At 35.5% G+C, this 25,723-nt stretch overlaps 2 protein-coding genes across 2 annotated transcripts; one reads left to right on the forward strand and one right to left on the reverse strand.

Annotated features, from left to right (window-relative positions):
• The first annotated feature begins 10,384 nt into the window (after positions 1-10,384).
• Positions 10,385-12,856, forward strand: cav3 (caveolin 3). The gene is made up of 2 exons (XM_077198165.1): positions 10,385-10,734; positions 12,136-12,856. The coding sequence occupies exons 1-2, from the start codon at positions 10,624-10,626 to the stop codon at positions 12,475-12,477; spliced, it is 453 nt and encodes a 150-aa protein (XP_077054280.1). The 5' UTR covers positions 10,385-10,623; the 3' UTR covers positions 12,478-12,856.
• Positions 12,857-13,268: 412 nt separating this feature from the next.
• Positions 13,269-25,198, reverse strand: oxtra (oxytocin receptor a). Its single transcript, XM_077198163.1, has 3 exons — positions 25,101-25,198; positions 23,778-24,876; positions 13,269-15,563 (listed from the first exon to the last, which is right to left on the reverse strand). Exons 2-3 carry the CDS (start codon positions 24,682-24,684, stop codon positions 15,313-15,315), a joined length of 1,158 nt encoding a protein of 385 aa, XP_077054278.1. The 5' UTR covers positions 24,685-24,876; positions 25,101-25,198; the 3' UTR covers positions 13,269-15,312.
• Between the last annotated feature and the right edge of the window lie 525 nt (positions 25,199-25,723).

A 25,723-nucleotide genomic window follows, 5' to 3' on the forward strand; every position in this document is an offset into this window, starting at 1 on the left:
GGAAGAGAAGATGACACAGCAGAGGAAAGACGGGAGGGAGAAAGTGAGCGCAGGTTTCGTCTGAAAGTAACTGGTAGAGGAGTTGGTGGAGTGTGGATAGTGAGTTGTAGATTGAAAGTAATGAGGAAATGATCTGAAACATGGAGTGGTTTCACTAAAATGTTGTCTGTGATGCAGTTGCGTGTGTAGACCAGGTCCAGTTGGTTGCCTGACTTGTGAGTACCTGTGGTGATGAGCCGTTTGAGATCGAATGAGGCTAGGAGAGAGATGAAATCTGTAGCATACGGCTTCTCTAGATGAATGTTGAAATCGCCAAAGACTACAAGTGGAGTGCCGTCCTCAGGGAAAGAGGACAGCAGCACATCCAGCTCCTCAACAAAGCTTCCCAGTTGACCTGGGGGGCGATAAATGACTACAATCTGGATCTTAAAGGGAGTTGTAAGTGTAATAGCATGATATTCAAATGAGTTGTTATTGCATAGAGAAGAAAGAGTTGAGTATTTCCAATTATTAGAAATGAGGATACCAGTCCCCCCACCCCTACCAGACTGGCGAGGGGTGTGAGAGAAAGAGAAGTTGTTAGAGAGAGCAGCAGGGGTTGTTGAGTCTTCTGGACGGATCCAGGTCTCAGTCAAGCCCAAGATATTAAGAGTTAAAAGAGATGCAAAGGCAGGAATGAAGTCAGCTTTATTGACTGCTGACTGACAATTCCATAGACCCATAGAAAGAGAGAGAGCTGTGTGTGTGGATGAGAGAAGGGGACGCAAATTAGCAGTATTGCGCTGCCTTCTGTGCGTGATGAGAGAGCGTTGTTGAGAGCTTTTTACTGTATATACCAAGTGTCACCCCCCCCCCCCCCCCTTTTTGATAATGGACATTAAAATGCACTATACAAACTTAAATAGTTGTAATTCAAGAATGCTTTGGAATATAGACCTAAGTTTGGTCTTGTTTTAAAGAAAACAATCAACAAATTAGTACGTAAGTGAAAGCACAAAAATTAAAGTATGAAAACGTTATGGAAGTTTAAATTTACAGTAAATCAAATATACTTTATTGTTATATATTTTTTAGTATAAAATAAATATTTTACAAAAAAATTTTTACTATAAAATTACTATAAAATGAAAGCTATATATCTAACCAAGTTGTGTTGCAAATTTGAAGTTGATATCACAAAAATTTAAGTTCCCATGAGATTTTGTTTAGGCGTAGTACCAAAAATAGCCACCGGGTGCCATTGAATTCAATTGAATTTAATTGTATGCATTCTGCCATAACAAATTAATACATCTCTATCCAAATATCACTTTTGTCACTAAAAATGGAACCTTGAGACTCAGACCTTTCTGACAATATGTGTTTTGTCAAGATTAGAAAAGGTTTTGATAAAAAGTTATGAAAGATGATGCCCAAAAGGGGAGGAGCCTAATACAAAATACAGTTTCTATGGTAAGGCAACGTCCAATTTCAAAACGGTTTCCACAGGATGAATTCTGAGATCGTAAGCTTTCAAATTATACCTAATTTATGATAACTACTAAAAAATATAATGTAATATAATACAAAAATAAAATAAAAATATATATAATATATATTATACTTTTTAGAGGACTTTTTACTTTACTTTTTAAAATATTATTTCATTTTTTTTATTGACAAATACTAGATTATGCATTAAAACCAAAGATTCAATTATTAAAAGTGTGTGCGTTTTTTTTGTGACAAAGGTCGGAAACACCTGTTATGACGTAGTTTTTGTGAGGCGCACTCTTGTCATAAATTCATATATTATTGTTCCTACATAATTTGTAATAAAAAACAGCGCTAAAATATCTAATTAGGAGTCTTAGACCTTTCCAACGATATATAGTTTGTCATGATTAAATTAGGATTTAATAGTAATATATTGAAGTAAAGTTAGGCGTCCCGCTGGTGGGACGGTGACACTTAAACACGTGTTATATGGGATCATTCAGTTATACTTTTGCATCATTTTTAAAAAGCTTAATGCTGGTCGCTATTTGCTGCCATTCTATGGACGGGTGCGAATGGGACAAAAAAAGTCACCTTTTTTTTTCCATAAAAGAAAGAAGGGCATATGATGAGTAAATGATCACTTAATTTTCATTTTAGGATGAACTATCCCTTTAAGAGTTCTTTTTAAAAGTGCAGTTTTTGTTACACATTTAAAAAAAAATTAACCTCTAAAGAATCACATACACTCACATGAAATGAAGACTATATTCAATTCTGAATCATGCACAACCCTCCATCAAAGGCAGAATAGACTTGAATCCTTCATATCCAGAAGCCAGATGTTTTCAGGCTGAGCCGTGGGGGGAATTAGTCATGTTACACAATCAGTGTGATTAGCCAAAGAGTTTCTCTGTAGTAAGGTGAAAACTGAAGTATCTCTGTGTCAGAAAAACGAATCTCTGAGACTAGCTGCCTCCTATTTATGGGCATAATATTGATAAGTATCATAGAATTCAGGATTTTTTGGCCGTAAATTCATCATCTTCTATCCTTGCGCATCTCTGGAAGGACAGTCAGGAGAGATTAAAAATGTTCCAACTCTCAGATGAAAAACATGTCCTCTCACAGACAGTCAAGGCTGACAGTGGTTATTAATAGGAGGCTCTGGAAGATGATCTCTTATTGGCTGTAAAGGTTGGAGAATGCAGATGTTCGTGGCTGCTTTCACCATAAGGACAAGGATTCTCCTTGTGATTTCATAGGCAAAAGGTAAAATATGCACAAGTTTTTGTTTTCATTAAAACTTTTTTCTTTTTCTTTTTCTCAATGAAGATCTCAAAGAATTGCAGGCAAGTATATTACCTTGACACCCATGGCCTTTCTGGAATGTAATATTATATATATATATATATATATAATTTCACTGGTGTACAGTCTTTTTTATAATAATTTAAATGAAAATCATTGCTATATAGCTATATAAAATATCACTTCAGTAACACTTCTCCTCAAGGTCAATAAGGACAATGGTGATGAAGAGCTTCATGTTTTTCTTCACAATCTCCACCCAGTCTTTGATGTTTTAAGGGTGAGTATAACAGTAAAGTGAACATATAGAATAATCTGTGTTTAAGAGATAAACTTTTTTTACTTCCACTTTAAAACTATCATTATACAGATATATTTTCCTCAAGGTTCATGACTGCTGACCTTCATGCCTCCTGCAATGGCCTGACCTTTACAACACTCCTCATTTTGTAGACAGTGTCCTTTCACTTCCCCTATCCTTCACACTTTTCTTCAGTGCACCTCCCTTTATTTGTTTTTGGTGTCAATGTTAATTCCAATTTGCCTGTCTCCAGTCACACTATGGCTGAAAAAAAATAATTTAGACACATAATCAACACCTTCATTGCATGGGATAAAAAAAAATATCAAATTGGACAACATGTACTTACAATCACTTTTCAAGCGAAAAAAAAGTGCAAAAATGTGTTGGGGTTTAAGATAGTAGAGATATGTAGTGTATAATATATTTACCATTAGTAATTATAAATGTATTGCATATTTAAAGAAATACAATGCACAAATGCAATGAAATTCATATGTATTTTACATGGTATTTAAGTTCCTAAGTACTTTCCCCAAGTCTAAACTCATTCTGTGGAAAATATTTACCCATCAAACTTTCCTTTCTAACCCATTCCACCCAAAGTCAATTCACTAACATCTGCCAAAAAAAGTAAATAATTTTCTATTTTATGTCAGTTGTCCTCCAGAAAAGCTATTCGTGATGAGACTGCTCAAATATTTCCGCTATGTCCCATCTTGGTGCTAGTGACTCCATCTCTTATTGGGAAGACACTTTGTGATCTTGTTGTTCTCAATATGTCCACATGAAGCCTTTAAGACTATCACACACAAACACACATACTGCACAAAATGGACCAGGGAGCATCTCTAAAGGACATCACTATCGAGAGATAACTGAGGAGGAGGGGGAGGAGGTGTCTTCACTCTTGGATCAGCGTGAAATTAATCGAAATGATGCTCCTGGTGTTACAGAAGCACAAACAGAATGACAGGATTCATTGGCTGCTCAGGAACACAAAGGCTCTCATCAAGGACATGGGACCCAAAGGGAATCAACAGGTGTCTTAAGGTGAGTCATACAATCAACACAGTGCGAGGCTAACGGCCTGCTGGTCTTATCAGGGTAACAGACATATATATATATATATATATATATATATATATATATATATATATATATATATATATATATATATATATATATATATATATATATATACACACACACACACACAAAATATATGGTATATAAATGGTGGCAACAGTCCCATTTAGACCTTTTTTTAAAATCTGTTTAGACACAGTACGAGTATATATATATATAGAGCCCGCAGGAGCAGCTGTTGCTGTTTTTAGTAGGTAAAAAACCTGTGATATTCAACATAATACAATGTCATAAATCACTATTTTCCAGAGACACAAAATTAGATCATTTAACCTCAAAACTGGTTCGACTGACTACATCTCACAAATGTTTATATTTAGATGAACTGACAAAAAAAAAGTGTGCGCGTGTGGGTGAGTGAAGAACATTTTAAAATCCTAAACATTTTGTAGGTAAGACCAAGGCTCGATGTCAACATAAATGGGACAACTTGTGGGCCTATATTCTAGTATTATTCATAAATGTCCTAGAAACACAGTTTAATTTTCCAATTAAAAACTATTTTAATTATATAGCTGACCCTTACCTGAATGTATTTCAGTATTGCTGTCTTACATCAACAACAATAGTGGGCGCTATTTCGTTTGTAATGCTACACTGCCCTAGTATGTTAGACATTGGTATTGCAGGACTTTCAAAGAGAAATACACATACACCACGGATTCTAATTTAGGCTACTCGAGTAACCAGTTATCAGTTCGATGTTTGGGATGAGTTATAGATCTAAAGTTACGCGGCAGACTAAAATAGTTTCCCTCATGATGTATCTGTCCACTCAGGTGAGTTTCGAGGATGTCAGAGAGCTTGTCTCGGTGAGCAGTTTTGATAAGTGTGTCTGTGGACTCATGCACTGTTTGAGGTGTCCAGACTCTCATCGTTTCCCTGCTGCTTTGGCTGCAGGTGTACTCTTTGCTGTCCTCATCTGTCTACACGGTGAGTCACGATTCGTGATCAATAAATTCCCATAAAGCAAAAATGTGACAACATCTATATGCATAATAATTAAGGGTTAATATTAGTTAATAAGTTTGATATATGGAAGGATCTGAAAATATGTTATAAATATATGGTATATATAAATTATACCATTATATAACATGAATTATTGTCAACGTTTTCATAACAGTAGAACTGTAATCAGATTAACTAACATGGACTAGCAATCAAAAATACTTTTACACCATTTATTAATCTTATTTTCTCCATGTACTAATTTTTAACACTAAAATATATTAGTTGTATTATTATTAAAAATAAGTGTTAACATTTTTTATTAAAAATTACTTACTGACCCTGTACTATATTAACTTATTAATACAGTAAAAATATTGTTTTTTTATAGATCATGACCTTGTAATGCATTAACGACTGTTAATTTTGAACGTTAAAAGTGTTGCCTGTTCACAGAAAATAACTGATAAACACAGTGTTTTAAACAATAGTTACTATAGTAACATTTCCATGCCTGCCTTTAAGCCAGTCAAAAAATTTAACAGTGTGTGGTGATTTTTTCCACTTTAAATGTGTTCTAATTACAATAGAATCACTGTTTTGCTCAAGTTCAAGACCAATAACACACTTACATCTGTGACAGAAGCTTAAATCATATGAGGTGACTACTATTCCTCCGGTGGTTGAGTATGATTTCACTTTTCTTTTTCTGTGTAATGTTGCTGTTTGAGCATAAAAAACGTCTGCAAAGTTACAACGCTCAAAGTTCAAAGCAAAGGGAGACATTTGCTTAAAAGAAATTGTTTTTTAAGGACTACAAAAAACGGCTGGTACTACACGACATTCCTCACGGGTTAGTGACTTCACCAACCCTAAGATTTACATAAACCCCGCCCCCGGGAACACGCAGTCCATGTTGAGAAGAGGAAAAGTTGTAGTAGTCGAGCACAAAAGACATCCGTCTTTTCACATGCATTAGAAAGTCACTCTGTTAGGGTGACCACCAGTCCCGCTTTGCGTTGTACCGCACAGCATTTTCACCCCTTGTCCCGCACGTCACATATTGAGAAAATGTCCCGCATTTAATTATCATATTAAGAAAACGTGCATGTGTTCTTTTGCCTTTTTAAGAAAGCATTTTTTTTTTTTTGCGGCGTAGTTTTTCACCTATAGCCTATTTAACAGCGCTTCGTCAGAAGTACAAAATACAACAGCCGTTTTTAAAATCCTATCCAATAGTTGAAAGGACAGGAGTAAACGCGTCACTAGTTGAGACGGCTGTCGATCAAAATGTGGAGCGGTGATTCGTTCCATGCGTTCTCTGTCAGAAAACAAATGGATAATTCAGTAAATTAAATGTAAAATTTAACAGAATTTATCAACTTGTTGCCTGCTGTGGTCGTTTTAATTCACATCCTTTCTAAAAAATATGGACGTTTTTGTTTAATATATTCTTAATATATAAGACTGTCAATTATCTAAATTCATGTTGGTTTATATTTTATTTGTTCATTATTTATTTTGTTGGATTTTAGTTGGACTTGGTCAGAAATGATTCAAAAATAGTGATCTGCATGATGCTTGCTGCCTTTGGGCACCTTGATGTTGAATTTAAATGTCATGTAAAATAAATGTTATGTTAACATGTTATGTTACGTTCATAGTGATGTAATGGTGTTTTCTGGAAGGGAATAAAGAACAAATAATTTTTATCACGTGAAAGGCAGAATACAAATCTTTTTATTAAGTTAGATAAACATTATATAACAGTTTCAGGTTATGTTTTAGTTGGTAACATGTCCCACATTGTCCCACACAAACTTATAATCACCCCACATTTGGTTTGTTTGATGGTGGCCACCCTACTCTGTGTGTATCTCACAACAGTTCCTATGAGCGATTTATAGCTTATCATGGCAGAATATGCTAATTGAAGATAGTTAACTCCACATCAGCAACATAAATTCATCAACTAACCATTCAGAGACGTCCTGTTGCATTCTACGTGTAGTCACTTTTTCTTGAGTCTCTCCATCTTTGTCTGACTCCATTTTAAAATAAAAGGCAGAACAGTTTCTGTCATTTTAGTGGTAATCAGAGCCACACACACACACACACGCACACACACACACACACACACACACACACACACACACACACACACACACACACACACACACACACACACACACACACACACACACACACACACACACACACACACACACACACTCTGTGCTGGGGACATCAGATATTTATTTTACATCTTGTGAAAAGGGCATTATACCACCCCTTTAACTTAGACAAAGCTGGTACATTCCCTGTTAAAGGGTAACTCATGGTCAGAGCCTGACTCCACCCACTGGGAATATTTGAAAAATGCTGGAAAAATGGGCAAAGCCCAATGGCATGCACCTGAGACCCGGGTCTCTCTGTAGGCAAGGGTGTGGTGAGCTGGTGCCTGCTTATGTCATGCAGTAACACAACCGTTCAACCTGAAGAGGGCAGCACTCAGACTTTTTTATACCATATATTGTAGAATTAAAACACTTTTTACCCAAATGTCAAAAGATTTACTTGAATCAATGAACAGCATTAATCAAGCACCAGTCTTACAGACCACTAACTAAAAAAAGTTGTTTTAGGGTTTAGTTACCCTTTAAAAACAACATGTGGGTCCAGGATTAGAGCATCGTGGAACATCACATATTATACAATTTTTTCCAGAAAAAAATAATAGCCAAGTGCACTTAAAATGGCATGGTTTGTCAGGTAAATCAATATATTTGCCATAAAGGCTTATCTGACTCCAAAGTACAGCCAAGAAAATGTAGTCAGCTGTGTCAAAAATCTGGACTGAAGTCTAAAAGACGACCAGAAAGCTAATAATGACTTATCTGCATTCTCTCATTTTTAGGCTGATAATTCCAGTGTGCAGCTCTTGGTCACAAACCTGCAGTGGATGAAGGTGGTCTGGCATAATGTGCTGGACACTGCGATCTCCCCCTTCTTCAGAAGCTTTGGGAAGTGCTGGATTCATCAGAATTAGTTTGGAAAAATATTAACTGCATTACAGAACACAGCAGGATCAGCTTTTTAAATGCAAAGGTTTCCAGAAAATGACATAAATTCATACAGTCTACATGACATACATGTATGTCTCTTTAGTTTAATATAATGTTGGACATCCAATTGCAGCATATATAAAACTGACTTTTTTCCCACTTCCAAAAACTGTAAATTTAACAGTTTTTTTTATTTCATGTAATGTTAGATCAATTACAGTTATTCACCATACACTAGGAAACTTACTGTTAAGCAATTAACAGGTTTTTACCATAGCATTTTTACAATCTTTCACCATTAAAATAATCCATTTTTTCCTATAGTGCAGTGTTCTATATGGGGTGAAACTGCGATGAAAGTTATTGTGAGAATGTGTGCTGTGGTTGACAGTTACATGACTAAAAGAAGATTGTCTTTTTCCGTGGTGGCCTTTTTAAACAGATACACAATCATTCTCGAAAAGCCACATTTGCATACCAATGATGCTTGCATTGATCCCATCTTTCTTTGACAGATTTTTAATAGTAGTCGTCATCATTTGCTATTTTATGTGTAAAGCTGAGCTGATTCAAATCCCTGGTTCACAGTTGGGACACCAAAATTGCTGGATGAGCTGATAGATGAGCATCAACAACAAAAAAATCATGCATTTAAGAATGAATAAAATAAAAACAATACATCTCTTGAGGAAAAAGCTGCTAATGGGAGAGTTTGTGAATAATCTCATCCTCTTCCTTCCTCATACTACTGTATGTTTCATCTGCTTAGAAAATCACTTGTTTAAAAACAGTAATTACTAAGCTTCGGCTGCTGAAAACGAAAACTTCAAGCATTAGGTTTGCATATTAATACAGCAGCCAGCTTCTTATTTTAACTTCCACATTTGAATATTCTTCTGCTTGTTAATTTAGTAAAGAGTAGAGCGGCCTGTCTGTGGATTTTTGCTAAGTAAAGACGAGGTTGGTTCACTCCCCGCTGTTATAAACAGTCCCACAGATATAAACGGTATCACAGGCATGTCTGGGTGGGGTATTTTTGTTCTTCTCTCCCTCAGGTCCTGAACCCCAGCCCAACTCACAAAACACTGAGAATATTTCTCTAATTAGCAGAAAGACATTCCACACACACCTCCGGCACATTTAAAGCTCCCTGTTCCTATTTTTGGTGCATCTGAGCAAAGAATGTTTAAAAATCCCTTTTTTAACCTTCCAGTAGTGTCATTCATTAGATAATAATAAAAAGTGATGTACAGCAACTGCAGGATTCCACAAAAGCTGAAACTGTTACGTAATTAGTGGTTATTAAATAATAATAAAAACAAGGCAGCAGCTAATTTTATGCTGTTTATGTCAATGGAATTATGCAAAGTGATGGACAGACACTCAAAGACCTTATAGAGACCTTTTTATCTCAATCCCAGAACATAATACAAATTTTAGCATTCTTTTAGCAGTACAATCGTCGTTTATTTAATTTAATGTTAATTTTATTTTGGGAGAATATAAGCCTTAAAATGTTAACATCATAATATTTTACGTGTTATTATGTGTTATTTTTTTTTTTAACATAACATGGTTATTATATTTGTATTTTCATCGAAATTAAAATAAATGCTGAAAAAAGAAAAGAAAATATATATATTTTAGAAAATTCAGCTAGTGGCCAAGACAACATTTCTAATTTTTTGGAATTTAAAAATGATTAAAAAACTATATAGACTTAATTAAAAAAGCAAAAACAACAACAACCAAAATACTTAAACTGGATTTAAAATTTAAAAAAATTAAAGCTTATTTAAAATAATAATACAAACAGCATCTCATTCTCAACAATACTGTAATAACACTGAAATAGTTTAACACACCTCATATTAATGCTTTGAAAATGGCAATATGTATTGTAAAAAATCTTTGGGCATCAGTTTTCAATGCAACACTTAACAGTGGAAATTCATGCCACTGTGCAACTCCTGCCTGGCTGACCCCGCAGCCGTGTGTGAAATGTGACATGGCCCCTGGTTTCCCCTTCAAGAGGTGCTTTTACCAAGTGTGTGAGTTATGGACTGGGCAGTATGGGCTCTGTGGGCAGAATAGGTTATGGGTGGGGGTAGAGGAGGGTAACGTACTGAGTGAGACAGTCAGCGTGAGCAAGAGAGAGAGACTGGAGCCCTGGCCGGTGCAGCTGTCCCTCGCATTCCAGGCGTGTCGTCAGTCCACAGATTGGAGAATTAACTGGGACTAGGGACTGTGGGGCCATTCCGACACTTTTCCTTCAGACGATAACTTAGTTTGCTTTACTCTCCTTCCTTTCGGACACTTCTGCAATACATAAATCCTGCTCTGACCAGTCTTGGGCCAGAGGCCCCCAATATGGCGGACCAGTATAACACCAACGAGGAGAAAATCCTGAGGGATAGTCACACCAAGGAGATTGACTTGATCAACAGGGACCCAAAACAGATCAATGAAGATGTTGTGAAGGTATGTGTGTTTTTGGTTTGACAGCTATTTCATTTGAAATGCCTTAAAAAAAAAAGGAAAAGAAAAAGCTTGTTGGTCTTGGGAAGTATTTGCAGAAATGAATAGCTTGCACAAAAGAATTAAAGTATATTACCTTTTTGTTCAGTCAAAATAGCACTATAAGCATATATTTGACAAAATAATTGTACATATATATAAATACATTTTGAGGAACTGAGCAAGCATGCAAACTATTCACTAACTTCCTAAATGGTGGAATTGATTTGAGTGGATTGATCTGGTCCTTAGAGACAGACTTATACTTGTGTGTGAGCTGCACTACACTTTATGATGCAGCTAAATGGCATGACCCAAAAATAGCACCAAACCTACTTCTGCCAGGACAGACCATACTATCAGTATTTATAGAAGGAGGTAAAAGGGTGTGTCAGACAGTAAAATGTATTACTTCTTCAGTAGCTCCCATGTGTTTAAATAATTCACTAGATTAGTAGGGGAAATTGTGCTATTTATTGATCTGTGTATATAAATGTATACAGGATGGTAAAAATTACACTATGGTGTTCTTTCACTGTTGACTGTGAGTGTAAGATCACTGTTGTCATTAGCAACACTTTGTGTACCTCTCACTATATATAGATATGTAATAAACAATCTATCTATCTATCTATGTATCTATCTATCTATCTATATATATATATGGAGTCTTTAGTGTCACATGATCATTCGGAACTCATTCTTAATATGCTGATTTGGTGCTCAAGAAACATTTTATATTAAAATCAAGATTGATTTTTTTTTTATTGTTTCGGAAACTGATACACCTTCAGAATGCAAAGTTTAAAAGAACAGAATTTATCTGAAATAGAGTTTTATTGTACTTTTGATCAATTTTAAGCATCTTTTATGAACGAAAGTGTTCATTTTTTTCTAGATTTAGATTTTCAATTATCTCCCTCTCATTCAAGAGTTTAATTCCAAATGTTGTCAGTACTGCGTGTTAGCGTCCAAGCTGCATTTAGCATATTTACTGCATATTAGACATTTCTCTGTCAGCTCTTAAATAGAAGTTACATAAAGATTTTAAATACCTTGCTGAAATAGTTCCTCTTAATACTCTCTATAGTTGTTATGAGATTGAAGCTAAAATAAACAAGCTGCCTTCTACTGATGGGAGGATTTTGGTATCAAATGTCGCTGTTTGGAGAATTAATCATCATCCATTTTAGGACCACAACCAGAAGCAAACCCATGCCGCATGCCTGCGAAATCACATTGGCTGTTGATTACTCAATCTTTGGCAGCAAATCTCTGGTTCTTGAAAATTTGTACTAACCATTAATGTTACCATATCCCCCCCCACCCCCCCCCCACCCCCCCCCCCCCCCCAAATTATCCCAGGTGGATTTTGAGGATGTGATAGCCGAGCCCGATGGCACCCACAGTATGGATGGAGTGTGGAAGGCCAGCTACACCACCTTCACCGTCTCCAAGTACTGGTGCTACCGAGTGCTGTCCGCCATCTTTGGCATCCCAGTGGCGCTGCTGTGGGGCTTCTGTTTTGCCTGCATCTCCTTCTGTCACATTTGGGCAGTTATGCCCTGCATTAAGAGCTATCTGATCGAGACCCAGTGCCTGAGTCGAATCTACTCTCTCTGCATCCACACCTTCTGTGACCCCTTTTTCGAAGCTCTGGGGAAGATTTTCAGCAGTGTACGGGTGGCATTACGCAAAGAGGTTTAGATTTCCTAGACAAGTCAAGGTTTACATGTTCAGTCCTTGGAGGAAAATGTTTTATTTTACAAATAGCTGATTTTGGGTAAAAGTTCCCTAAAAACGAAAGAAATGCATATGCTGCCCTATGCATTGTTTTATATTCTCAGTGTATGTAAGAGGCTTTGGGAGCAATTCAGAATTTGGCCACCTGCTTGTTCAGAGAGGCATACTGTATGAATGATGAAAGGCCTCTCTGACTGACAATGGAGAATAAGTCTTATTTGATGTCATGGGGTTTCTAAGTTTGACAGATTAAAATTGGTATGTTGCTGAGTGAGGTATTTTTATCATGATAATGTCAGGTGTATTCTGTACAACTAATAATTAAACATTTCATTTGAAACAATAATGGTTTGAATTGTGCTTTATAGGTTAAAAAATAAATGAGTGTATGGGGTTTTTGATGAGAATAAAACATTTCTCTACCTTAATTTGTGTAAAGCAAATTTACAGTTTGCCGCACTACAACTAATTCACTCAACAAATAATTTTTGTCACCGAATAGGACATGATTTTGTCACTTAAACTGATGCAATGAATTTATGATGTAATGTTTCATTCTTTTTGTAATTTCACATTTTTATAAGAGACTTTATACCCTTTCCATTAATACATATGAAAGTGTAGGGCTGTCAAAAATATATAATATAATGTTTTTACAGTGTGATAAATTTGCTTTCAACTCTTCACTTTAGATGGCTTTTTTATATTCCACTATGGCTTTTTTATATTCCACTTGTCAACACATTTACTCACAGTTAGACATCAATGCATACAATTTATTTCAATAAATAAAATCTACAGCTACACATATGTAAATAGGCATTATACTTTTCAGGAGGAAAAATCAGTAGCTTTTTAAATGGGGAAAGTAACAATAGTTTCAGTGAATAGAGTATTTAAACCTTATAAAATGCTGATAATACAGCCTTTATCATTTTCTCTTTTCCTTCTCATCTTGCAGCACTCGTAAACAATTATGTAAAATGTCCTTGTCCTCTTAAACATGTTTTTTTCAGAATATGTTATAAAGATGAAGCAACAAACATAATCATAAGTATTTAGAGCAATATTAAGCAAAATATGTAAGTGGAATAAACACTTTAATCTTACTGATTACAATACTCCTTCACACAAGACAAACACCCATAAAAGTGGAGTAAACAACCAGTCCTTCACTTTTAAAAACAAATAGGGTGTTTGTCATATTTGATTACCATGATGCATTGCAGAAAACATTTTGCAAAGAGATGTGGTCCTCTAGGCTGGACAGTAAAGTTTACATGTAAAATGATGAAGAACAATGGTACCAAGAACATGTATGTGCCAAGAATGAAAAGTGCTTGTGTTCTTAAAACAAACAAACAAACAAACAAAAAAATCTATTTTGACAAATCAAGTTAATTAAAAATGAGCAACTGGCCATATTTCTCAGTAGCCCATCTTGTTCCCAACTCTGCATGTACAGTAAGCTGTTTTGTGTGGCGAGTGACAGTTGCCTCCTTTTAACGCATAAAGGGTGTTTACACAACAACGATGTATTAAAAACGAAAAAAAAAATAATTGCATTTTTGTGTACAGACAACAATTTGTCAAAAATTGATCCCCGATTACACGCATCCGAAAAAAAGACTAAAAACGCTGTATTATTCATTCCAGGCCAGTAGTTGGCGATGTCACTTTGTAAAGAAACACTACACGCCTAATAGACTGAACACGTAATACGCATGCGCATGACGTCACCGTTTTCACAAAGTCGAGGTTTTGTTGTTTACGTGGAGACGATAACGGTATCATTTTCAAAAACTTGCACTTTAAATCCCGTTTTCAAAAGTTTGCATTTTCAGGCCCCCAAAACGCCGTTGTAATTGACCGGCCAAAACACATAAAAAGTTTTTAAAAGTTTGTTGAAAGCGGTGTCGTGTAAACAGCTCATACAATGATATAGTCCTACTGTCGTCTTCAGTACAAAGTATGTCAACTTCATCTAAGATAATAAGTTGTGAAAATTGTATTACTTTTCACTGCTTTTCTTTCCTTTTTTCTGAATAAGCATAAGGTTGAGTAATAGATGCAAAATGTTCCTTTTTGGGTGAACTATTCCTTTAAGTTTCAGTGGTTTTACATGTTTACATCACATCGAGGGTATTTACACTTGGACACTCTAAGACACATTTAAGACCGACAGAAATCCGATCTGGTGGCTTGAGAATCGGCCAAGTGTAAATCCATCTAGCTGTTCAGGCCATATGCAAACTTTGCTCCTCCTAAACAGATCTATGTCAATGAACGGAGCTTTTATGCGGCACATAACAGCTGTTATGTTTTGTACCACAATCATCAGAGCTAATTCCCCCACATCCTGCTTTCATGAGCTACATCAAGCACAGCAAATTTATGTTTGTTTTAAAATTTAAAACCAAGACACAATTATACGGCCTAACGGAATGTGTATCCACAACTAGATAGAAATTCAAACGATGAAGACGTGTGACTAGACCATATACATGGTCAGAATCGAACAACGATCACTCTGTAATGTTTAGAAACACAATACATGAAGGTAAGGAACAGAAGACTGCTGCATGCTCAATGTCCTCGGAGAAAAGAAAACGGGTGTAAAGAAGTGGAGTAATTAAAATGACATTCTGAATGATTCCCAAACGAAAACACAGCCGAAGGAAACCAATTGTGACATTTAGCTTGCATTGCAGTCTTGTGTGGCTTTACATTCTAGCTTTCTTGTCCTTCATCTGACTTTGAAATTGTGAAGCAAACAAAAGGTTTTGAGGTAAATCTGGTTTATGTGACGGAGGTCTGGGTGATACTCCGCTGGCTGCTGGTACTTTTGATGACGTAGGTGGAAGAGTTGCTCTTACGGGAATCTTGCTCCGGATCATAGCGGCATTGAGAGGACTTCAGATAAAATGTGGAACAGCAAAGCAGGTTCTGCTTAAGGTCATGGAAGAGATGGCCAGCAAAAAACATGTAGATCCAGGGGTTACAGCAGCTGTTCAGACTGGCCAGCAGCATGGAGATGATAAAGGGCATTGCTGTAGAGGAAAAGAAACAGCTTTAACAAAACAATGTAAAGAGAACACACATTGTATTCCAACTGTGTGGTCTTGATTTAACCTTAGGTTAAATATTCTGCGCTGTCAGTGCTTTCATAATATTTTGTCTATTATATTTTATTATATATTGACTATAAATAAAGGTTCTTTATTTGAATTGATGGTTCCATAAAGAACCTTTAACATCCATCACATTTCCATTCTACAAATACTGTACATATATAGCGGAATTTTTTTGTGAGATTTTTTTTCTTTTGGAAGTTATTTTTAACTGTACATAAATCCATGTTTTGGGAGATGCTAATAGTTATTTGTTGAAATTACACACTTACACATTTCATACGCCACTGTTGTCTCCTTCTATGGATATTAATTAAACATACAGTGAGAAAATTAAATTATATGAATAAGGATCATTAATGTTAAAATTATTTTCTTAATTTGTTATACACAAGCACTGATGGAAAATGAATAAGTTCAATAATTGCACATGACCTCAATTTCATAGGAGGACTTTGTTATACCACTTTAAAAAATATTTGTTAAAACTTTCTTTATGTCCTGACAGTAGAATATGAGACAGATAATCTGTGAAAAAATCAAGCTCCTCTGGCTCCTCCCTGTGGTCCTATTGCCATTTGCAGAAATACACCGCTCCTGGTCAGAAACAACCAATCAGCGCCAGGAGGAATGACTTAGCAGTGTCAATCACGCTCGTGTACGCGCTGATCACCCCTCTCTTGCACAGCGCAAGTGCGTACCGTCGTTCGTGACTCTCCTGTTCGAACTCGTTCATCCAAATGAACAAATCTTTTTTTGAGTCATTTCATTCATTCAACGAACGAAATGACTCGAAAAAAGATTTGTTCATTTTGAACGAGTCTTTTTCGGAGTCATTTCGTTCATTCAACGAACGAAATGACTCGAAAAAAGATTTGTTCATTTTGATGAACGAGTTCGAACAGGATCACGAACGTGCATCACAGAACAGAGCAAGGCGAGCATTTGTGCTTATAAAACTTAAAGTTTTTTAATTATTTTTGAAATGACCGATCGTTTCGCTAGATAAGACCCTTATTCATCGTCTGGTATCGTTTAAAGCCCTTTGAAGCTGCACTGAAACTGTCATTTGGTCCTTGAAACGTTTGTGTCCTATTGAAGTCCATTATATGGAGAAAAAGCCTGGAATGTTTTCATCAAAAACCTTCATTTCTTTTCGACTGAAAAAAGAAAGACATGGACATCTTGGATGACATGGGGGTGAGTAAATTATCAGCAAAAGTTTTTCTAAAAGTGAACTAATCCTTTAACGTTATCTTACTAGCTATTTATAACTTAAAGAAAGAGTGCAACGTTATAAAGTTACATGTATTGCAAAATACATAATGATTTGAGGACCAAGTTTGTAGTCAAAGTATGGGAAGGCCATAGTCAATGTAAAGCATATTGTTGATGTTTCGTCCCTATTAGTGAATGTTCCATAACTGTTTATAATCCGCCGTCATCGGTGGTCCTACTTACTAGCCTGCGCTGTGAAGGAGGAGCTGTGGAGGGAGGGCTGTAGCGCAGCAGAGAGCAAGGGGGTTGTAAGTTGTGTAAGTTGTGTAAGGACCTGTAAGTTGTGCTTGTTCAAATTTTCAGGCTAAGTCAACATTTTCTCAAAACTCCCTACTGCAGCTTAAATTTATAAAAAATACTTGGTAACATTTTAGTTTAGGGTACAATTCTCACTTTTAACTAGTTGCTTATTAGCATGCATATCAATGGATATTGTCTGTTTATTAGTAGCCTACTTATAAAGCACATATTAATGCTTTATTCTGCATGACCATATTCTACATCTCTTAATCCTACCCAATACCTAAACTTAACATCTAACTCACTATAAGCAGTATTTGAAGTTTATTGAGGCAAAGGTTGTAGTTAATAGTTAGTTAATAGTGAGAATTGGACCCTAAACTAAAGTAAGTAAAGTGTTACCAATAATATTCAAAGTTGTAAATAAAACAAAGATTAAACGACTATGTTTTACAAGAAAATACTATTTCAATCTTTCTACTTTCTAAATCACGTTTAATTCAATGTTACTTGACGTTTTTTTGTAATTATTTAAAAAAAATTCAGAGTGAAAGTATATTATATATTTTTGACAGCTGTATACTTTCATATGTATTAATGGAAAGGGTATTGAGTCTCTTATAAAAATGGATAATTACAAAAAGAATGAAACATTACATCATAAATTCATTGCATCAGTTTAAGTGACAAAATCATGTCCTATTCGGTGACAAAGTGTAGGAAATCCTACACTATTGGGGTTATTATTTTTCAGTATAAGAGTGATATTTCCTGCCAAACTGATATTTGAGAGCTATTTGAGATTAATAGTATATACGGTAGTGTCCTGTATTTAACCTCATACAGAGCAATCCCTCAGATCTGATATTAGCACAGATCAAATCTAAATGAACGACAGAAATCTGGGGAAGATGAAAACATATCACTGGGAAGACATTACACTAATTCAACAGTCATTTGCAAATTAAGTGATTTATTTTGGCTACAGCATCTTAATACGGGCCTGTGCCAATGTACTGTTAATCTTTAGAAGTCCAGAAAGGAAAAAGGAAAACAGGGAAAGTTTCAATGTCATTCAGCACAGTGTCCCAAGCTCAGACATGCTTTATCACTATCTCCAATCTTGTAGGGATATGAATACACTATATGGCATTGAAAAATAATTGGTGTGAGAAGCATGTCAGATGACTTCTTTTTTTTTTAAATAAAAAACAGTGTTGGTGGACTGTGGTTTAATCATGCAATCTGTCATTGAGCTGTCCTTCTCAAAGATCTTGTACAAGCAGACAAATATAGACAGAATAAACAACAGATTGTTTGCTTGCTCATAACAATGCTGAAAGATCTGCTAAGCTAGAAAGCAGGAGATGACTGACTGAGGTAAACTCATTTTGCTCCTGTTTACATTAAAGCAATGAGCCAATCAAGGTCATTCATTACTGGGATATTATCATCATGGGAAAGAGGTGTTCTCAGGCATGAGTAGAAATGAAAACCATGGTTTGTAGTCACTTATAGCTTCTTTAAACCGATGGTAAAATATGACATACACTACTGTTCAAAAGTTTGGAGTCATTATGTTTTTTAAAGAAATTAATACTTTTATTCAGCAAGGAAGTATTAAATCGATCAAAAGAGAGAATAAAGCCATTTCCGATGTTCAAATAAATTTTGTTCTTTGGAACTTTCTATTCATCACAGAATCCTGGGGGAAAAAAGGGATCACCGTTTCCACAAATTTAAATCGACCACAACACTGGAAATAGAAATACAGAATGTGCAGTCCATAGAAATAGAAATTTTGCAACGGGTTCAAGTTTGTCAAGAGTTGACCAATAGAAAGCTGCTTGGTTTCAAAGTGAGCCGTGCTTCATACATCTATACACTGTTGGCAATGAATCTTTTAGTCTGCATGATTTTGCCAAAATTTCACTAATGTGATTGTATCTTAAAACAAAAATTGACAATCCATGTCCAGGTATTTACACTTGAGGGGGAAAAAATTTATCCGAAACCAACAAATAATATGCATATAGAAAACCAGATAAAAAATCTGAGCACTAACATGATCTAAATCACCATTAGAATACTGACATGACTTTGCCATTCTTGAGTAGTCCTATTGTTAGTAAGCAAAGAGGAAATGAGAAGCAGGTGATAGTAATCAAAGGTCTGATTAGTATTCTGGTGGTGAGATGACTGTGTACTGCGATTAAACATGACATGCCTATTGCGGTCTAATGTATATGGGCTGTGAAATAAATAACATTCTCCTGAGAAAAGGATGACGCATGAGGGTTAAAAAGAAGAATCTGATACATGAACAAAAATTCCATCAAAGCACTTTACCCAAAAATCTTTCAGAAAGTATACTGTGGTACATTTTAAAATGACATGTCTGTGTCAGGAATAAAGAAACAACCAAATATGTTGTGCTGGTTAGGCTATGTAGGAAAATAAAAACACCTAGTGGGAAAAGCATCCAAAAGAAGGAATATCTTGACAAAGTTATGCCGGTCTTGACAGTACACCACAGACTCTACAGAAGAGCCAAAGGGAATCTGAGCAAACAGAAAGAAGCTGAGAACATCTTAAAATATAGTGTATGAACTATGAAACCACACATTTATGTGCATTCACGTGAAAAAAAACCGGCCTGAATATGGAGAAACGGGGAACAACTAATGCTGCCTTCACGTGCTATCAGTAAATAAGTGTTTCCTTGTTAAAAACTGGACATAAATGCCCTGTCAAGTCGTATTTACTACTGGAAAACTTTGAGATCATTTTGATACCCGAGTTTTATATAAAAACTTTAAACATGGCGGAGGAGAGAACGATTGCTGCTGTTGACTGGTATTCTTTTTTATTTGTTTCCACAACAGCTACATCGCCTATCTTGTCATTAATATAGTGCTTATTTACATAGGCTATATGAACAACCATTTGAAGCACATTTTATGATTTATACTGTACACAGCGGAATAGCATGTATTTGACACAAACTAGATCTAGATAGCTGTGAATGTATACAATAGCGCTTTTATTTTATAGGGTTGTCAACGAATGGTACATTCTGGCTTAAATAAGATTTCCACAAGAAATAGGCAAGAATAAACCAGGTGTCCTCCATGATTCCTATTCTTTCCGACAACAAAGCACTTAATGTGAAGAGCTCATAATCACGACTTCAGAAGTGGGAAGTAGGAAATTTCCATCAGCATGTGAAAGCAGCATAATTCCCAATATTCAACAAACAATCATGACCATCACAGATTTTCAAGAAGGCCAAACCAGTAGAAAATAAAATTTGGCAATTATAAACAATTTACGGTGAGCTAAAAAATATCATATTAATGTTCTGTACACATTGATTAAATAAGGTTGACAAGAACTTGTTCTTCCGTGTACATTTTTATGCACTTGTGTGGTCAATCGCATCAAACATCCAGACACATTTCTCCGTTTGATCCTTCAGTCTCTCAGAGAAAAGGAAATTGAATTTAGAAATGAAGGAGTAAGCAACAAACCCAGATAGGGCTCCAGTCAAGAGTATTGCTTTTCTCCCCTATTTGTGCTGAGCTCACAGGAGTCAGAGAAAACTGGGCAAGCACATCTCTGTACTATCGGCAGTTAGATCAATGAACAGAGAGAGAGAATGAAATTCTTTAATATGAAGCAATGAAAAAGAGTTTCCAGAAAAGTGCTTTATTCTGCACACTTCATAAGATTTACAGAACATTTTAACTGGATGCAAAGCTAAGATTATCTACTTAAGTACTTTTTTTCATCAGAATAAAAACTATTAAGGTACCTGATCTTTTAAACACTGACTGTTCAAAAGTTTGGGATCGGTAAGTCATTTTGAATGAAGTTTCCTATATTCACCTATAGGCTGCATTTATTTGATCAAAAAATAAAGTGAAAAAGTAATATCGCAACATATTATTATTTGAAATAACTGTTTTTTATTTTTATTTTAATATTTTTAAAATATAATGTATTCCTGTGATGGCAAAACTGAATTTTCAGCAGCCATTATTCCAGTCCTCAGTCTTACATGATCCTTCAGAAATAATATGCCGATTTGGTGCTTAAGAAACATTTCTTGTAATTATCAATGTTGCAAACCTATATATATTTTTTTTTTTACTAAGCGAGTATTAGATTAATAGAAAGTAAAAAAAAAAACAGCATTTATTTAAAATGGATTTTTTTTGTGGCACTGTAAAAGTCTGTAATGTCAAATTTGATCAGTGTCCTTGCTGAATAATAATTAAAAAATCTTTTCGACCCCATACATTTGAACAGTAGTGAGTATTACAAAATGAAGATAAAAGATCCATGCAACTTCATTTTAGAAGCCCTCAGGTCAGTGAGTGTCATTTGTCCAAACGTTTTACTGATCAAAAAAGATGAAAGAATTAGTGGAAAGCTGTTTTTCTCTTATAATTCAAGTAAGACTCATGAAGATGAGAACAAAACTAGTGGCCAAACCTGTCATGACATTGCCAAACTAAACGGTCTGAAAATAAAGCAACGAGAAGTGGCTGTTTTCGGCTTTCATTTAATCTTATTATAGCTAAAGCTGAGGTTTGAACACATCAGATCATCAGTGTAATAAATCTAATCAATTGGTCTTGGCCAAAAGAAACATATTGTTTCACACATTTGGGGAGATGTCATTATTAACTGCATTTCACTATGGCTCTGTCAGCCACTGTTCATGCATACTGTAAATCTGTTCAGAGTTGTCTTAATATTTATACTTTGTGAATGTTGTGCTGAACTTGCCATAATGTGTAAATAATCATGGTTATATATTTTGCATGCTGGAGGTCATGATGCATGTCAGTATCTCACACTCTCTTTCCTCTGAGTCTGATAATATTTTATTTTCTCTCTGAAGTGTGCGACTTGTGACCTGACTCTCTTTATTGCAGGAAAAACATGGTAAATCTCATGGCAAGAACATTGTTCACTGACATTTTATTTCAAACACACAAGAGAAGCCATACAGTAACCTTGCAACTCTGATTAATCCAACTTTTGAGTTTACGAAAATTTGAGTTAAACATCCATCAATTAGTATTTTTAAACAATGAATTGTTTAGGTAAGCTCAAAAGTTTTAGGGTTCTTAAATGTCTCTTTATACTGAAAACTTGGACTTTTGTGTGCATGTAAAAACAAAATGACTATTTCTAAACAATGTATCGATCATGCAATTAATGCATTAATGCCATATAGCTGCATCATTCTTTTATTCAAAACAACTGTTATTTATCACCAGTTTTCCCTGGGTTTGTCTGGGTGGGTGATTTCTCATACTGCAGACGGGCATGATTTAAGCGGTGTAGCTCTTCTGAATATTAATGTTTCCCTGAGGCCGGTCTTTATAGCTCTGATGTTATAGCGGAGTACATCTGGAGTGATTTAAAAGTAAGATGCCCACCAAAGCAATCCTAGATCTGAACTGATAGAACCTTATTAACCTTCTTATCCAATGAATTGCAATACATTAAAACAAGCTTCTTTTTTGTGCCTTAAAAAGAACACTTGAAAGAACAAAATAGTCATGGTCAGGAACCATCTCACATGAACCCATTAGGCTACCATTTTAATTTTGTCAGTTATATCTTAATTGTACCAGACAGATAATTGTATTAAACTTGAAACCAAATAAATGTGAGAATTAGCTTAGCATGTTCAAGTATGGTAGATGAAAATAAATCAGTCTAGAAAGTGAGATGGGGAAAGTTAAGTATACAGACCTTATTGAGGGAACTTCCAATAGCAAACAGCCTTCCTAATTTGCCAACAAACTGACATCATAACTGAGCCTATAGTGTATAGGCTAGAATCCCTTGTTTAATAAGTGAAGTTGGGTGAATTCAGGTTGATTGGGACACTTTTTGCCATCAAGATTATTGGCTTAAAACATATATCTATATCTATATTGCATTTGTTGACTGATATTTTGCAAATATCGACCTTATTTTTTAAATTTCATTTTATGTTTTCATGATTTAGGCCTATTAACTATTACATTTATGAAAACACACTTGTGATTATTATTATTATTATTATTAACTTACCATTAAAAAGCTGCATATTATAAAATAAAAAAACTCTTAATACATATCACTAATATTCAGAGTATTGGTTGACCAGTAATAACTCTTTTGTGATAACTTTAACTGTATAGTATTAATATCAGTTTTGTTAGCAGTTTAATAACTTAGATAACCTAGAAGATTATTTAGATAGATAGATAGATAGATAGATAGATAGATAGATAGATAGATAGATAGATAGATAGATAGATAGATAGATAGATAGATAGATAGATAGGAATATCAAAAAAGTATATATATTTTTTAACTAAGAATAGGACTACTGTATAAGTTCAAGAAATGTAGAAGCAAAATTGGGGTGGGAAAACTTTTTGTAACTTCCCCAAAATAGCAATAAAATGAAAAATCCCCAGACTAACCAATTGTTAATCGAATTTCCCTCACCGATGCCATAAACTACAGTTAAACAATGAGCCCTCGTCTCCATGTAATCAATTTTGCACAGATAAAATGCTTATCAAACTGTTCAAGAGACTTTACCTTCCCTTGGTGCATCAGGATCCCATGCTGACCACATCTGAACGGAGAAAAACGGAGTCCAGCACACAATATAAGCCAGTACGATGACAAAGGTCATTTTAACAGTGGTGATTTTGGCCTTGGAAATAAGTTTGACGCTGCTGACCCGCGTGAGCGCGCTGCTTTTCGATGCTTTGGTTGTGAGACTGATACACGGGTCCTTCTTCGTCTTCCTTTTAAAGTTTTGCCATATTTTAAAGCTTATAAGTCCGTAGCAGACGCTCAGAATGGTCACTGGTATGATACATATTGTCAGACTAATCCATGTAATGTAGGCTTTCGCTCCCCAAGGCTGCACGAAATCTCCCCAGCAATCATAAACTCCTGAACCCACCTCTCGTAAGGAGAATATATAAACCTGTGGGATGCTGAAAAGTAAGCTTAGTGCCCAAGAACAAATCACGTAACAACGGTCCTTTCGCTTGTGTAAAGAACGGAGTGGCTGACAGATTGCCATACATCTGTCTATGGACATCAAGACCAGCATGTACGTTGAGGCGAACATCCCAACGGTCTGAAGATATTTCACCAACCTGCACAGTATGTCTGGTCCATAAAAGCGAAATGTGATGTCCCAGATGAGTTGAGGAAGAACCTGGAAGACAGCCACGACCAGGTCTGCGATGCTGAGGTGCTTCATGAAGTAATACATGCGAGATTGACTGTGCTTGGCTGTGTGGATTGCAATAAGGACGCAAATGTTACCGGTGAGTGCCAGGAAGAGCACCAAGGCCAGTACAGTAACTTCCACTTTTGCCACCTCTTCGTTCCGCTTCAGGGGGTTCACCGTCTGGTTCACGCCGTAAGTTTCATTGGTGACACTTGAGTTTCTAGTTGACTCATTGAAAGCCCAAAGGATGTCCTCCATGGTGCCAAAAGCGCACACCTAGCCTACTTCTCCACAAATGTCAGAGAACTTATTATTTTTCCTTGCACATAATCAGCCAGTACATAGGCAGCCTTTTAGCTTTACAGGTGGCACTATGAGGATCTCCAGGAACAGGGAAAGCCCTTTGCTGCTCGGTGATGATCCCTCAGTTGTTCTCACCTTTACTGTGAACTATACACACCATACGCATTAGGTATAGATTTTCTTTTGTTGTAATCCAGCACATTTAGCCTTTATTTTACAAATAGTAGCCTTATAAGCATGTTTTTGATGATTTATAAATTAAATAGATGCATTTTCCATTTAAAGATTATCAAAATATATCTTAATAGTATTTTAACATTGAAAATACATTTTAACATTGTAAATATAATTTTTAATGTGGAAGTACTTACAATTATTATCCATTTTATTCGTTTTACAGCTGGCAGAGTTGGTGTAAAGCAGAGTCCTAGATGTGGAGAACCTCCTTTGCTCTCACTCGGCTCGCACTGAATGAAGCGCGTCACGATATCACCACTTATACATCTTCTCAATGGCTCTCCTTACCCAAACATACCTATGACTTCCACTAGAGGTCCGTGTGCTCTATTGCAAATCTGTAAGCTCCTCTGAAACAGTCTCAAGCATGAATGGCATAATTTTTTTCCAGCTCTGTCAAAGGTTGTATTTGTTAACATTAGTTAATGCTGAACTAACATGAACAAACAATGAACAGCTGTATTTGTATTAACTAACATTAACAAAGATTAACAAATACTGTTAAAACTGTATTGCTCGATGTTAGTTCATGTTTAATACATTAACTAATGAACCTTATTTGTAAAGGGTTACCAAAATACCCTTAAACTAAATAAGGTTATAGATACATATTATTAAGACATCTTTCTCAAGTATACATTAACAAAAATATTAGACTCATTCATACAAAATATCAGCCAGAACTGTTATCATTGAATAACATTTATCTTTGGTGGCGTGAGCGGTTGCAGCTCATGTTTTGAATATCCACCACAAG

Source organism: Siphateles boraxobius, unplaced genomic scaffold (genome assembly GCF_051911475.1).
Source record: "Siphateles boraxobius isolate OS27281-9 unplaced genomic scaffold, OSU_SipBor_1 41, whole genome shotgun sequence".
Classification (NCBI taxonomy): domain Eukaryota; kingdom Metazoa; phylum Chordata; class Actinopteri; order Cypriniformes; family Leuciscidae; genus Siphateles; species Siphateles boraxobius.

Bases quoted from the DNA above. Each gene is read 5' to 3' on its own strand.
- cav3 (XM_077198165.1), top strand. From the start codon at position 10,624: ATGGCGGACCAGTATAACACCAACGAGGAGAAAATCCTGAGGGATAGT. The intron at 10,735-12,135 runs GTATGTGTGTTT...AAATTATCCCAG, and splicing joins TCAATGAAGATGTTGTGAAG to GTGGATTTTGAGGATGTGAT.
- oxtra (XM_077198163.1), bottom strand. From the start codon at position 24,684: ATGGAGGACATCCTTTGGGCTTTCAATGAGTCAACTAGAAACTCAAGT. The intron at 15,564-23,777 runs GTAAAGTCTCTT...TTTCCTCTACAG, and splicing joins TCCTGATGCACCAAGGGAAG to CAATGCCCTTTATCATCTCC.